At 44.1% G+C, this 15,121-nt stretch overlaps 1 protein-coding gene across 4 annotated transcripts in view; it reads right to left on the bottom strand.

The window, feature by feature from the left end:
* Positions 1-744: 744 nt before the first annotated feature.
* KANK1 (KN motif and ankyrin repeat domains 1) overlaps positions 745-15,121 on the bottom strand; it is a 187,788-nt gene continuing 173,411 nt past the window's right edge. For 3 of the 4 annotated variants that reach the window (XM_033122895.1, XM_033122897.1, XM_033122898.1), the window contains 9 exons: positions 14,120-14,317; positions 13,362-13,470; positions 11,823-12,065; positions 10,319-10,406; positions 7,838-8,057; positions 5,369-5,511; positions 4,522-4,722; positions 2,389-2,487; positions 745-1,797 (listed from right to left, as the gene is read on the bottom strand). In XM_033122895.1, coding sequence (XP_032978786.1) covers positions 1,735-1,797; positions 2,389-2,487; positions 4,522-4,722; positions 5,369-5,511; positions 7,838-8,057; positions 10,319-10,406; positions 11,823-12,065; positions 13,362-13,470; positions 14,120-14,317 — 1,364 coding nt within the window. In that variant the 3' untranslated portion in view covers positions 745-1,734. The remainder of the gene's footprint in view (positions 1,798-2,388; positions 2,488-4,521; positions 4,723-5,368; positions 5,512-7,837; positions 8,058-10,318; positions 10,407-11,822; positions 12,066-13,361; positions 13,471-14,119; positions 14,318-15,121) is intronic. The other variant, XM_033122896.1, reaches the window with a different exon arrangement.

Consider the following 15,121-nt stretch of genomic DNA (forward strand, 5'->3'; position numbering starts at 1 on the left):
TGCTGCTTTTCACAGCTCCTCCAAAATTCTCTAAAAGATGCGAACCTGTGAGCCTGTGAAACAGGCTTTCCAGTGCAAGCATTGTGATGACATGCACTCCTGCTCGAAAAATCTAGTCTCTGGCCTTTTCCTCGAGTTCAATCATTAATGAATTAATGAAAGAAAAGGAGAGGAATAAGGGAAAGAAAGAAAGGTTTAAAAAAGCCTCAGTGATTTTTCCAAAGCACCTGGCTCGCACAAATGACCTGGGTTAAAATCCACCACCAGCAACTCTGCTGAAACACCTACTATGTGCTTTGGCCACTGTGCTTTTTCATTTTAACGATATTGACTCAATCCCCTTTACTTTTTAAAAAGGACTTGAAAACAGATGCTATTGGGTCAACTGTCTGGCTTCACCTCTCCTTTCTCATCATTACAGGTTTCGACCAGTTACCCAACCGTTGCACCCAAAATTAGAATCAAGGAATGATGCTTCTGCACATGAGAAAAGTTCACTCATTGTCTCCTCTTGGAGATTACCTGTCTGACGAATGGTTTGCCTAATTAACTTCAGACTCATGGTGTGCAACCTGAGTAATGAGCAAAGCTGTGGAAACAAACCAGTGCTCTCAGAAGATGTCTCCTCTTGTCAGAATGCAAGACCAGCGGACCGGGCATTCACCCTCCCTGTGCAATCCATCCATCACCTCATGCTGCCACTGCTGTTAAGTCCTAATAGGATGGGGGCAGACAGCTGTCAGAGATGAAGCAGGGACAAGTAAAGAGCTTAATGAAAGTTTATTTTGAAAATATGGCAAGAGTCTAAGGCACTTCAAACATTTAAATACATGTGAGACCAAAGTAAGTGTGACATGGTATAAAGGAATCCATAAATATGTGGAGAACTACACTATGTTTCTCTAGAGGCAAACATATAGCCGATTCCTCTAACACAATTCAACCTTTATCGTTAGAGTTGTGCAATTATTAATAAAAATATGGTACTATTACATGTAGTTCTTCATGTCTTTATTACCATGGAATATAAAAGTTGAAAATACTGTGTCAATTTTATATAGATACCTTTTATATAAAAAAAAAATCACATAATACATCCACCTAAATAAAACCAACCGAAGAGATTTCCTTTTGTAAGTTTTATACTTCTTTAGCGTCCCATCTTTTATTTTTAAACCAGAAACCTACCAGCCCAGGTCTAAGTTGCTGATGATCAAAGTCACCTCAACTTACTTACTTTAAAATAATAAAGACAAAAGAAAAATCGACAAAACCATCCTGAATGGTATGGAATTTTCGAACAGCTTTCCAACGGTTCCACATTAGCAAATGTAAATACTTGTGGAAAATTTGAAAACACCATGCCAGTGAGAACCTGACACTTCTCAGCAGTGGTGGCGGGGTAGAGAGGAGGAACAGAAGTTGCCCGTTCAGGTTAGATTACAGTTTCCTACAACTGTACATAACGGAGCAGAGACTCAACAGCAACAGCGACTGGGGTCAAGTGCTCCCCACACAGAGGGAAGATGGCCAGAGTGAGGCGGTGTGTGCCCACCGGCCGTCTCCTGCTGGCTCAGCTTCCACTGTGACAGCACCAGCCTTCAGCCTTGGCATTATGCGTTCTGTTCGCTGGTGAGCTCAGGCACAACACATATACATTCAGTATCTGTCACCCCAACAGGAACAATTAGCAGCTTAATGGTGGCATGGAAATGGACGGCTATTTGCACATAATCAATCAAATGAACCTCGGTGGGTGGGACCAGGAGCTGTCTTCCTTCCAAGCCTAGGGGTGCCCTAGAGACCAGGAAAGGAAAAAAATTGGGGGTTAATAAACGACCTCAGGCAGATGTGTCCTCTGTGACATAGGAACTCTGTCCACCATAGCTGACAACCACCCACGAGTGAGAGCGAGGAGAGCTGGAACACAGGACACAGGTCCACCAAGCAGGAGCAGCTCAGGTCAGCTGGGCTCAGCTGTGCCACGTCCAGCTGTCCTGCGAAACCAACTTCCCACTAAGAGTGGACTCTGGGGCCACAGGGTCCTGCTAACACTATCTGCGTTAGGAAAAATGCCAGGAATGTGGCGGTATTCATGGGCTCAGGATGTGCCATTTGGATAATTCTGCCTAGAATAAACCCTTCATGTGAGTGCCTGAGTGTCTGTCTCCTGAGGACAAGCCAGGCATCCAGTCTCTGCTGCTCTAACCATTAGCACTCCTGGCCTTCTGGGTGGGGTAAAAATCATGAACTCTGAAGTTCCAGACTAAAACTTCCGTTTTCAGAATCATCACAAAACCCGCGTCTCCTATCAATTCTCAGAGGAAGGGGGCCCCCAAGTCTGGTGGACTGCAGCCTGTTCACCAATGCCAAACGCACGACACTGACCGGAGATGGGGCCTTTGCAAAGTTGACGTGGGCATACAGAAGGACAGCGATGTCCTTGTGTCCTGCTTCCAGAGCGATCGAGAGCGCAGTGCTGCCATCCTTAAGACAAGAAGAATACGCCAGGTTGGTTAGATTTGTCAAACTTCCAGACAGCCAAAAGGTGAAAATGCAAAACACCCTCCAGTAATTGACAAAGTTCCCTGAATCTGGCCATTTGTTCAGTCCTTTAGGGGAACTTTTCTGGACCTCTATGTACTAAGCCTTAAATACAAGGATGGATGAGGCACAGCCTCCACTGTAAGGAAATCACAGTCAAGAAAAGAATCACCCATTCGTTTTGACTTTGCCTCGCAGGGGTTAGTGCGCAGGTCTGCATATTGCACATTTTCCACAGAGGAAGGCTGGCTGCCGGTGAAGAACTTTTATTCAACCACTGTGCCAACCAGCAGGGGGCAGTAGATGACGGGGGGGGGGGGAGAAACAATTTTTTATTCTTATCATTACAAATGAGCAGGCAAGTACCATGGTCTATGCAAGTACCATGGTCTATGCTTTGAAGTCCTGCCATTTGCCAAAGATCTCTTAACTTTTCTCTTGGGGAGGGAACTGATCCTACAGCCATAACCACCCCTGCAAAATGCCATGAGGAACACTGATGTAGAAGCATAGGGAAGCACTAAACCTGGGAAAGAAGAATTTTCAGTTAAATGTTTGGTTTCCATTAAACTGCAGGGATTTAGATAGATATAAAGGCGCATCAAGGCAAAAACTTATTTTCTGTCTTGGTATAAGGACTCCCTTTCTGTCACTAGCAGCAGGAAACAATTTGCATGTGGTTTGAATTTTATGGTCCCTCTCTCCCACTCTGTGAATTCTGGGAGGCCAGTTTTCTTCCGGAGGCCACTTGGATGCCCTCCTACTTCTTTAAGAATAAGGAAGTAGGCAATTAGCGGAGGTGACCAGCATTTCTGGAAGTCACTGTGGTTCTCTGGCCTCACTATATCTGCAAGCTGTTCATTGCTGAGAGAGGAGAAGTAAAAGCAAACAAACAAGAAAACAAGACATACAAAACATAAACTATTCTTAAGGAAAGATAGGAAAGATAGGTGGAAAACTCCCTCTGCTCCAGCGGAAGGAAGGACACCTGGTACAACCGCAGCTCACATGCTCCTGGGGAAGTCGTGGCACCTGCAGAAGCCATCAGTCCCTTCGTGCCAGTAAATCCCTGCACTGGTTTGCTCTTCCTGTTGGCATGGGCTCACAGGGCTCTGAAGTGTGGTGCAAAGAACGACTTTTTCCCTCTACCTTTTTAGTATTTTGAGCTGAAGGAAGCTCTGGTTCAAACCCATGTTCCACTTTCAAAAACAGAACCAACCCAGCCCGACCTTTACGACCTTTGGACTTTGGAACCATATCACCATCACTGCACAGTTAGTTCCTGTGCCTTCACCTATCAGTGCTGCTCCACTTTGGCCTGGAGACATCAGAAGGAGCAGCTTTCCTTAGAATGTTTCCCAGTCAAGGGGGTTATTTGGGAATGGGGACAGACTGGGAACTGGGAGAGGAAATTAAGAGTCTCAGCAGGAGTGGGAAGAAGCCATGACAATCTGGACGCCCTCCCTGATGAAACATCACAAATTAGTCACTCCAATGACCTCTAGTGAAGGGGTGGGAAAATGCTTCACTGTAATAACAACGCTTCTAGACACCCAATAATAACCCCAGCTTATAACGGCTAGTAATCCAGATTTCCTGCGGACTGGACCTGGCCCTCTCTCCTTAGTGGATTTAGAAACTGCCTACACTGAATTTGAGTCTGTACTGTAAATCTGTTTATTCCCCTTTAGTCTGCTGGTTCTTGTACATGTCCATCATCTTCTTCCTTTAGTAAATTTTGGGCTGAGGCCTATGTATCTTTCTGTCTTTGGCTTTAGTTAATGGGAGTATTAGCTGGCACACAGTAGATACTGCCAAGCTGGGCCACGATGGGAGGTGGCCTGGATGGCAACACAAATCCTCAAGGAGAATCAAGGAGGATTTGATCCCTCTCACCCCTTGCCAAGCAGCACTCGCAGAGCTCCCTCCCTGTGTCCCTGCAGACCCTGGCGTGGCGGCCCTATGGAGACAGCTTACGTTGTCCTCCACGTGGCCGTTGCAGCCCGGCTGGGCCAGCAGCAGCTTGACGATCTCCACATGCCCGTGCTCGCTGGCACACATCAGGGCGGTGGAGCCCTCATCGTCCTGGATGTTGACATCAGCCCCACAGGCCAGCAGGCCCTTAACCATGTCTATCCGCCCATGACTGACCGCCAGCATGAGAGCCGTCTGTCCCGCCTGTGGGAAGAAACGAGAGCCGACTTCAGAAGCACGTAACAGGCTGGCAAGGTGTGGCCCGTAGTGGGTCTGTGCTGGGGGGAGGAGAGGAGGAAGCGTGATGACAGAGGGGAAAAGGTGGACAGGGAAGTACTTGGGGCCGGGTGCTGGCAGGCACAGAGCAACCAGTTCCTCGTGAGCCATGAGCTAAGTCAGATCATCAAGTAATGAGTCAATGTCTCCCCTTAGCTTGGAGGATCTGTCTCATTATATCAAGGGGCTGGAAAGTTCAGAAGATGGTTAAAAGTCAAACTGAACACATGAGGGGCACTCGGTGTATGAGGACACTATGTACAGAGAGAGTCAGGCAGCACCTGTCACCTTGGAGATGCTGGGGACTCCCAGTCATGCAGGCTGACCTGCAGTTTCTGTGCACACGGCTCCAAACGGAGGTGACACAGGGCAAAGGACGGAGAAGTTCCCAATGTGAAGTTAAAGCCAGGATTGCGTCAGTGTTTTTGGTCTCCTAGGATGGCCAGGTAGCCACATGGACTTGGCTGGGCCAGTGAGTACGTGTTCAGTGGTGGGAAGTGTGGTGTGGGAACCTGTGCAGGGCAGAGCTGAGTTAGCGGGCATGAACATGAGCCTGGGAAGCAGGTGCACTCACCTGGCTGGCCTTGGCATTCACGTCCCCACAGGCGAAGAGTTCTTCCACCACTCGCATGTCCTTCTCTGCTTCCACCGCGGCGAGCGCTGCCAGCATGATGGGGGTATACCCTGCCTTGTTCTGGTGATCCACGTTACACACGTCTGCAAAGACATGAGCCTCTTTAGGGAGAAGCCATCTCCTAACGCGAACGGACGGTATGGTGTTTGGAGGAACCCAATGTAATAGCCTTAGGTGGTCAAAGTATGGGAGTGACTTGGAAGGAAGTGTGCGAGATGTTACTATACCAAACAAACAAAAAGCAAGAGGTTTTTCATTTCGTTTTGTTTGTTTTCTATTTCATGAGGCCAGAAGCAACTGTGCGTTTTCATAGCATGTCTTATTTGCAACTGGTGGTTAAATTGCAATAGTTTGTTGGCGTAGGAGGTTGTTCTCAGTAATGGTTGCTGTGAAGAATAAACAGTAACGTGGGATTTAGACATTAATCTGTGTTTAGGAAATCACTGTTTTGGAGTAAAGAAGGCAGTGAGAACTAACTACAAGTGAAACAGATTTGTAAAGGCTTGTGTGTGGAACTCTGAATATGGCGTTATCCACTTATAAACCACTACTTAATCTGAGACCCTGCGGTTACTAATCTGACTTGTTTCAGGCCCTTATAAGCAGAATTTCAATCACATGACACCTACTCTAGGAATTGCGGTTTGAGAACAAATGCAGCAAAGTCCCCTAAGAAACTGCCAGGGACTAACAGACCCTTACAAACCCAACCTTTTCTATTCCTGTAATTTTTAAGAGGTTTTCCGGGGCTAAATTATCCTCCAGGCATTTTTACATTCCTTCAGCACTTTCTAATAAAATGAAAGGAATGGAGAGTGTAGGAAAGAGTCTTTTTATGTGTGATCAAGTACAGTCAAGATGTGCAGGATGTTTCCATCATCAAGAATGAGAAGAGAAGGTAACGTGAAAATGTTCCTTTAGTTCTAAAACAACTGTACACAGGGACATACGGCATTAGCAACAGTGCATATTTTTTAATGTTAAAAAGGAAGAAAAAGAAAAAGTGATGTGATGCAGAAGCAGACATCTGTGACGTTCCGTTCTTCACAGATACTGCAGTATTGCAGATTCACAAACACACTATATGGAGTCACCGTCTCAGCCTAGAATGGTGAGCAGTAAAAAGTTGAGTAAATCCAGAAAAGTGATTAACCAAAGCTATCCAACAATGGAATGAAAATCATTTAATTTGCCCAAATGTCTTGCCCACACAATTTTTCCTGCTACTTTCAGGAGTAATCCTGAAATCTCATTTTTAGCTTTCCTGGATATTACCCACTTCTCTCTTTAAACAATAACTTGAACTGACAGTATCACCAACTTTGTTTATAGTCTGGAAAATGTGAAGGGAAGGAGGTTTGGAATTCCTTCCTGAAAGATGGAAGCAGTTTTGCTCTGACACAGGCCCTACACAGGGAACAAGCAAACTTAGAAGAGAAAAAAGAATAAATCTGCTTAGTTTCTTCTCTGCGTTAATCCAACATCCCCAAAACAGAGTAGAAAAAATTGGACCGTTGGGTCAAGAAGCAGTATGGGAAAACTGGTCAATTTTATATTCATATTCTAAATGAGGTGTTCTCATTAGTTAGACAGTGGTGAATTCTGTATCAGTCATATACTAGAAGTGAAAATAGGCTATTTTAAAAATAAAAGTGATTTGAGGACTCTATGGACCGCTCCATTTTAATAAAAAGTTGAAAGCTCACTATTTTGCAAAGGGACCCTTGTATGTACCACCCCCTCACTTCATGTTAAATACATCCATTTACTATATTCTGGGATGGCAAGTTCCAATTATCCAGAACAATTTTCACTATTGCCAATGCTACGGTTCAGCTATAAGAATAATACTTTCTTCGCTCTCTGCCGATTTCCCAATAACTGGGTGTATTCTGGCGGGAATGGGGAAGAGCCCACCATCACCTGCTACAGTGGCTTTGCTTGGTCCCTGTCCTGACTAACTGCACAGCTCCGTGAGACTGTTGGATGGAGGTCGCGGAACAAGCACACATGGAGCAGCCCACAAACACCAAAGCTATGACTCTGGCCCCACACACAGTCCTCTGCCTCCTGCGAGCGAACCCACCAAGCCTGCTTGATTCAGCTGAGGAGGGAGCATGAGTCATGCTTATTACCAGGGATACACCTCACTTGAGTGCAGCTGAACTGGAGCAAGAATATCCTCTAAGTCTCCTTTCAAAACAGATCTGGAATCTGTGTCACCCAGTTCTGTTTAAATGTCAAGCCTCCCACGATGAGTCAGGAACGATATCCTTGCCACATCATGTGGAAAAGCAATGAGAAGGATTTTAGGACGGTCACAGAAGGGAAGAGTGGATCGACCCAGCGTCTTCGAGGTGAGTCACCGCTTGAGCGCTGTTAGAGAAGAGACCGGGACAGCCAACGTACCAGCGTCCAAGAGCAGCTTCACAATCTCGAAGTTGGAGTGCGACACGCTGTAATGGAGGGCCGTGTTGCCGTTGCCATCGGCCATGTTGATGATATGACGGAGGACGTCTGGGGAGATGGCCTCAAAGGCGGCTATGTAGTCCCCCACCATGGCCGGAATGGCCGACTTCTGACTGGACACGCGGAACCACTCGTGCTGGAGGGTGTTCAGACAGAACCTCTGCCAAAACACCGAGCAAGTGGCCATTAGTTTTTCTATTTATAGACTTTCTGAGACCTAGCCGAAAGCCCAAGAAACCAAGCCTTTTATAGTCAAAGTGTATGCAGTCAGAATTGGCTCTCAAAAACAACTAACAAAATCCAGAGCTCTCAGAGAAGCCTCACACTCCACACTGGACCATCTCTACTGACTTTAAGCCACAAACGTATTCTAACTTCTCAAAAAGAAGCCATGTAGCACTGTGCAAGAGCTCTGCCATGGAGGTTCAAAGTCTGGCTCTGCTACTTATGAGCTGTATGACTCTGGGGAAGATATTTATTCTGGGCCTCAGTGTCATCATCTGCAAAATGGGGACAATAAAAATACCTTTCCTTCACAGCGTTTGTGATGAGAACAATGAGGCAATACATGTAAAACCCTTAAGCATGGCTCTATTTATTACTGAACTATTACTATTATGTAGTTATGCTGGTCTTGCAAATGATTGTCATAGTAATGGGGACAGAAGAAAATACTCAACCCACACTTAATTATATTGCTTCCTCCCTATCCCGACCAACCTCAACTGCTTCAACATTTCCACAGCACTAGGCTAGGGAGACCATAGGCATGTAACCAACTCAATCCCCACTCCAATCCCAAATACAAATGTCCAGTCATGGAAAGGGAACAAATAGCACAAATTACATTTCCCATGAGGATTATCTGCCTTTCGTTGCCAGCCCTACTTGCTTCCCCTAAGGGTGTGGACACATGAACACGGCATGTGTTTTATGGATGATCAGATCAAACTTGGACCATGTGGAGGGAAAGGCAGGTTGGGCACAGCCAGTGCTGGTGATGGGGATAAGTACCATGTTTTTTTAAGGGCTGTCTTTCATATGAGTTTACCATTTACTTGTGCTTTGCTTGCTCTTTAAAAGTTTAAGACTGTATCAGAGAAAGATGCAAAGCCTATGTCAAAAGCATCAGAACCCAAGAAGTCCTCTTTCTATAGAGAGGTGGGCTTGGGATTGTAGAGCTTCTATCTCTATCTTCCTTCTACTGATTATTCAGTTTTAGCCCACTCAATTTTAGTTTTGGTCACTCATGAAAAGGGTTCTGATCAAGAAAATAATTCGTCTATTTTATTTTCTTCTGCTCACTCTGGTACATATCCAGATTTCGATTTCTATGGAGTTCTCAGATGGAAGGAAGGGAAATTATGTCATCTGGGTGTCCTACCTCTGTGACTGCTAAACATTCAATGGCCTGTAGTGTTATATGGCCCCGACGTTCTGACCATTCACACGTCCACTACTCTTCACAGCACAAAACTTTAAATGCTTTTTCACTGAATGAATACTCAATTAACAAAAATGTTTGGTTTCGTAACTCTATAACCTTGTGAGCCTGGTAAATCAACTTTCTCACTAGCTGCTGACTTAAGTTACTCAGCATAAAACTTCATACTAAATCTACTGCTAATATGCAAAACTTCAAATGCACAATACTATCTAAAACAGCATGAAAAGCATTTTCTCAATGCACTGAACAGAATTGCCAAGCACAGCGTTGGTCTGACCTGTTAAAGAAACCGCACATCGAAACTTCACCAGTGCAGGAGAAAGTGACATACTTGGCAAGGGTGTCAGATTCACCACTGTCAGAGAAATACTTGTCTGTCCTATGTTGTGCCATTCATGCTTACTATGACAACCACGTAATGTCTTTGCTGTTTGCTTCTGAATCTCTCAGACTGTGAGAAGATGACAAGTGCAGTTATTTCCATGTTTAAAAATAGTGGTTGCCTGCATTCCACATCAGAACATAATATGCAGTGTCATAATTAAAACAAATGCTGACCTTGGCCCAGATAAGTTTCTTTTAAAAACACATGCTAACTTAAAAAACAAAAGGGATTCTGCTCCCTGGATCACAAGGTTTTGTAAGCCGAAGCTGAGCACGTAGAAAGGTTACAAATGACTGCAATTAGCCCTCTCTTCTATGTGCAAGTAAAAGCCTCACAGAGGCACCACCCCCGAGAAAAGTACAGGGTGGGGAAAGGCTATCTGAAGTTGGGCCTGAGGGAAAGGGTCACAGTGTGACCCAGTGAGTGGGGCAGCTCGCTGCCCACTCTGCCCACACTGGCTAGAAATAGTTTGGGGGAGGAGGCAAGCATGCTGGCAACAACAGCTCAGAGGCAGGCTAGAGCTGCCTTGACAATGGTGTTACTCAGGCACTTTGCACAGATCGGGGCAGTGTCCGTAGGTCAGACTCACCATATCCTTGCTGGTCAAAGCTTTTGGGTCATGTATATTATTTTTCAGTAAGTTGCATGCAGACAACATCTTTTCACTTAATTCATACCTAAAGGGGGGAAAAGGATAAAAAGAAAGAGAGCTCATGATCAGCCACAAAAGGAAAGGCATTTTTATTCCAAACTCTATAGCCCCTTAAAAGACAAAAGGCCCCAAGTCGACCTCGGCAGGTGGTACAAGGTGATCGCCTGGAGGTAGTCCAGGAGCCCCTGGGCATCCAAGGACTGGTGCTACCATGCAGAGCCCACGCCTCCAGCCTCAGAGCTCAGGTATTTTCATAAGTGTAGCTTTTGGCTTCACCACTTTGACCTTTATGACATTATGGACTAACATCTGGAGATTTTTTCACTCCTTTTGTTCTAAGTTCTTAAAAATATTTTTTACTTTTAAGGGGTTGAAGAGGTCTGCATTACCACATAGCTGTTATGCTGACCCGTAAACCACACATCTGAACTCCCATTTGGTGACTCAGGAAGTGTTTGTTTAACCCACATGAAAATAGAAACTTAAAACCCAGATGACATATGATATATAAATTATATTTCAATGAAGCTGTTAGAAAACCCAGATGACAAGATATTGAGCCATTTAAAAATACTTGGAAACGTAAACTAAAAACACTTACCTGTGTTAATGCAGTTAAACTTTCATTTGCCAATTTAAATAGAGGTAAGTTTTCTCAAATGTTCTATTTATACTTCACACAGTGAAAAAACATACAGAAATTTCCATCTATTCTATTCTCTCTTGTTTTATAAGCATCGATTCCATATTCACTAAAAGTCTTTAAAATTTATTTCATTTTTAGGTACATGTTTCAGCCAACCAGAGCGCTTACTGGATATTTCAGCTGTTGTTTACGATATTCCCAAATCCATTCTTACAGTGTTCCCACTTACTCAGTGAGCAACAAAATATAGACATGTGACTGATTACATCGTTTTTTACAGTAAATGTGATCTTTGGTTGAGACCAAAAAACGGTTCCTCTCACACACAATGATCCTGTAATAACAGTACTCACACCTGTATCAAGATAAATCTCTAATAGTAAAATCTGAAACCTTAAGAGGAATGTGCTGGTCACAAAACATTCTAACATGACTTTAAACATAAGGTGGGTTGTTCGAACAAGGGAAACTTTAGTGGCACTTAACAGTTCTGTGGATGGTGGCTCCACATATACAATTAGGTAGCAAACAGTTAAAGAAAATAAAGATGATCAGATATCAAGCCTTTCTTTTTGCTACTGTAAGAGACGTAGGAGTTACCACCATCTGCACCTGTACTTATCTGCATGACAACAAGGTGTACGTATCTCTGAGGAATAAAGTTTAGCTTTCCTTTGGAGGTGGGAAAGACCACACAAATGGATAAAACTGTAAAATCTCCTAACTGGCCCAATCCATTCCCAAAGTACATTAAATGTGGGAGGGGTCAGGGGAGGGGAGGGGAATGTACCACACCTCTCTCTGATTTCCACCTTCTCAGGTTCACATTCTTGAACCTGCATTTCATCTTCCACCCTGGCAGACTTGCAACCTTCCACATTAACTGCATGGTGCCCTTCCGCCATTCCCCGAGTGTCTTCGTCCTCCTCTTCCTCCTCCTCTTCCTCAGGAGGATACTCAATGACATCACACTCATCATCTGACTCGGAAGAAGAGCTTTCCTCTGAGCTGGAATCATCACTTGAAGTTGTTTCATACCTAGGTGGCAATTGGGAGTTCAGGAGAAGCAAGGTGTGCCCATAAAGACCCAGCAACAGAAATTTTTATGAAGGGAAAGCGGCTGACTGACTCCAGAAATTTTACCAGTGGTTTCAGACCCTGCACTTAGAAGTTCAAAGTAAGGTCTTATTTAAAAGCCTGGTGGTTTTGAATGGGTTCTGAGTTAAGAGCCATAACCTGGATTGTCAATTGGTATCATATACCACTTACAAAAAGGTATATACTGGGGGTGCCAAAAAAATGTATACACATGACTTGTATTCATTTTTTGATATATTGAGTATTACAATTTTAATACAGTTTTTTCCTTTCTTAAAAATGTGTATACATTTTTTTGGCACCCTCTGTATATATACTATAGAGAGAGAGCACCTCCTCTGGATTAGTATAAATCAGAGGAAATATCTTATAAACCAGGTCTGCAGTTGTTTGTTTTTTTCTGTTCCTTTCCCCGCCCTTTCATTCTTCCTATTTTGTTCTATTAATTCTCCCAGGGTCAAAGTGAACAGATTCTGTAAGTAACCAATAGTTCCTCTTGTACATGTCCTGCAAAACCTTCTGGGCCACATCACCCAATAAAACTTAAAATATTTGGAAAATAGTCAGCGTTAAGTTACATCTCTGTGGTACCCTTTACTGTAAACATGATCTCAACTAACTGTGTACTCTTGCTTTCTTGTTGAGGCCACGTATCGGGTTAATAAATTGCTTTGATTTAATTGTGGAAGGACAAACAGGCTTAGCTATTTACCTGAGCCAAGCAGAAGAGAAGGAACAAACAACTAATATACATTCTATTTAGAAAGCAGAGAACTGGTGGCATGGCTACATTACTCTTCGGGTGAAAGGCCCTAAAATTTTGTAAACATGAAGAGCCAAGCAAAACAACCCCTTCTGAAGGAGTGGATGACTATCACTGGCCCATGACGTTGGGCTCTCAGTCTTTCTGTTTGTTCTGCTACAGGTAAGTATAAGTTGTCCAAAGTGCAGGAAACCTGCTGCTTTTGTTGAAGACTACTTTTTTCAGATCAGAGGTGAGAAGATGTACATGGTTCAGCTTCATCAGGTATCCTTTCAAGAGTGACACATCCTTAAAGACAGCAAGAAGAGGACAGAAGAGAAGCCCAAATGCACCTTTCTGAGGAGGCAATCTTCCATCACCAAGATGTGGCAGCATCCCACACTAGGCACCTTTAAATGTAACTTGAGTAGGCAGGAGGCAAAGGAGATATAGACAGATCCTGTATAAACACTAGTAACACCATCTTTCCTTACCCTCCATTAATGCCAACAAACTGAAGATTCTTTTTTGCTCCATTTGAATCTTTGTTGCCATCTTTCTTCTTCATGATGGACTTCAGTGTACTTTCATTATGTGTACATACTGTGAAAGAGTAAATCAAGGTGATCAAAATTAACATAACTCATACTCATACAAGTTAAGTGAATAGGTGAGCTTTCTTCATGTACATTTTTTTCATTCATGTAAGTATAGATATCTTGGTATGCGTATATGAGAAACTTGCACAAAATCCATTGGAAAATTGTGTGCATGCAAAGAAAAATAATTCAAAGTTCCGTTATTAATGTTCTTTAAATGGAAAAGAAAAATGCTTAGTACTCCCAGACATAACAGCAGTGACAACTAGAAATTTGCATCAGACTTTATTGTTTATAAAGTGATGCCGTGTCTCATTTGATCTTCAAAAACCATTTAGGCACTGAAATAGGAAGTATTTTTTGTTTTTCTTCAGTTGAGATAATCTGGAAAGAAATTATGCCTACGAGACAGTGGAAGAGTGAAACGCTGTTTAAAATATTCCATAATTCACAAAACCAGGTGAGCTTTATCAAGGGGATTGCACAGCACTTTCTTTAGTATAATCTTAATAAGGCTCCTCTAGGTCTCCCTCTAACACCTGTATGTTGTTCTTCCAGGTCAATGTATAAGGCACACTGACATTAGACCGAAAATACCGGCAAATGCTGCTCCCAGAATCCCGATGCTGAGGACTGTGAGTGAGGAAAGTTACCGTAGAGGCCAGAGGCTATCTGGTCATCTGTCAGGTTCACTGGAGACAGCGTGCTTTCCTGCGACGGGCAGGTATCTTGGCTGCTGATGGGCTCCCCTTCAGTGGACCCCACCTCTTGCTCATGATGGGATGTATGGGTGTTTAACGGTCCTCCTAACTGAAGGCCTCCACACTTACAGGTGAACGCCAGATGATTTCCTGTCAGGAAGGAGAAGGGTGTAGAAGTGTGTGATGCTAGGACAAACAAAATGTGCTAAACGGTTTGGGGAAAAAAAAAAAGATTCTTGCAACTCATCCTTTTCTCAAGTACTCTCCCTACCCACCCCGTGTTTTCTTTTTGCATAAACAGCACTATTATCAAAGACACCCAAACTCAAACCCTCGAGGCCTTCTTGACTTTATTACCACATCAGTTCTGCCAAGGCTTGTCATTCTCACCCCACAGTGCCTCTCTCTGCTCTGGCTGCTGTAGCTCGTCCGGACCACCAGCGTAGCACCCTGACTGCCCTGCTTCCTTCCCTCTTCCAGGGCGCGAACACTGCTGCTCAGCAACACTCCTGCTCAGCTTACACCAACTAACACAACACCTGAACCATCTAAAAAGCTCTCCCCACTCAGGAAACAGAGTCCACACTGCTTAGCCAGATATTCTAGATCATCTGCAATCCAGCACCGATTCACCTCTCCACGTTTATTTCCCACCATGCCTGTGGTCCTTTGCCATCCCAGTCGATGGAACGACTCCGGCTCCTGATAGCTCGCCTTAGCTTACGCCCTTTCCTATCCGGCAGGCTCCTCCTTCCCAGCTTCACATGGTCCAACCCTCCATCATTCCCTCTTCCGAGCCTTCCCTCACCTCCCTAACTAAAAATCACTTGCCTTTCTCTGAGCTCTCACAGCCCTTCCTTCATACCCTCTCACAGGATCTATAATACAAGGTACTAGATGATGTGTGTGACCACATTAGACTCCCTTTTACTCGGGAAATATTTTAAGGACACC

Source organism: Rhinolophus ferrumequinum, chromosome 12 (genome assembly GCF_004115265.2).
Source record: "Rhinolophus ferrumequinum isolate MPI-CBG mRhiFer1 chromosome 12, mRhiFer1_v1.p, whole genome shotgun sequence".
Classification (NCBI taxonomy): domain Eukaryota; kingdom Metazoa; phylum Chordata; class Mammalia; order Chiroptera; family Rhinolophidae; genus Rhinolophus; species Rhinolophus ferrumequinum.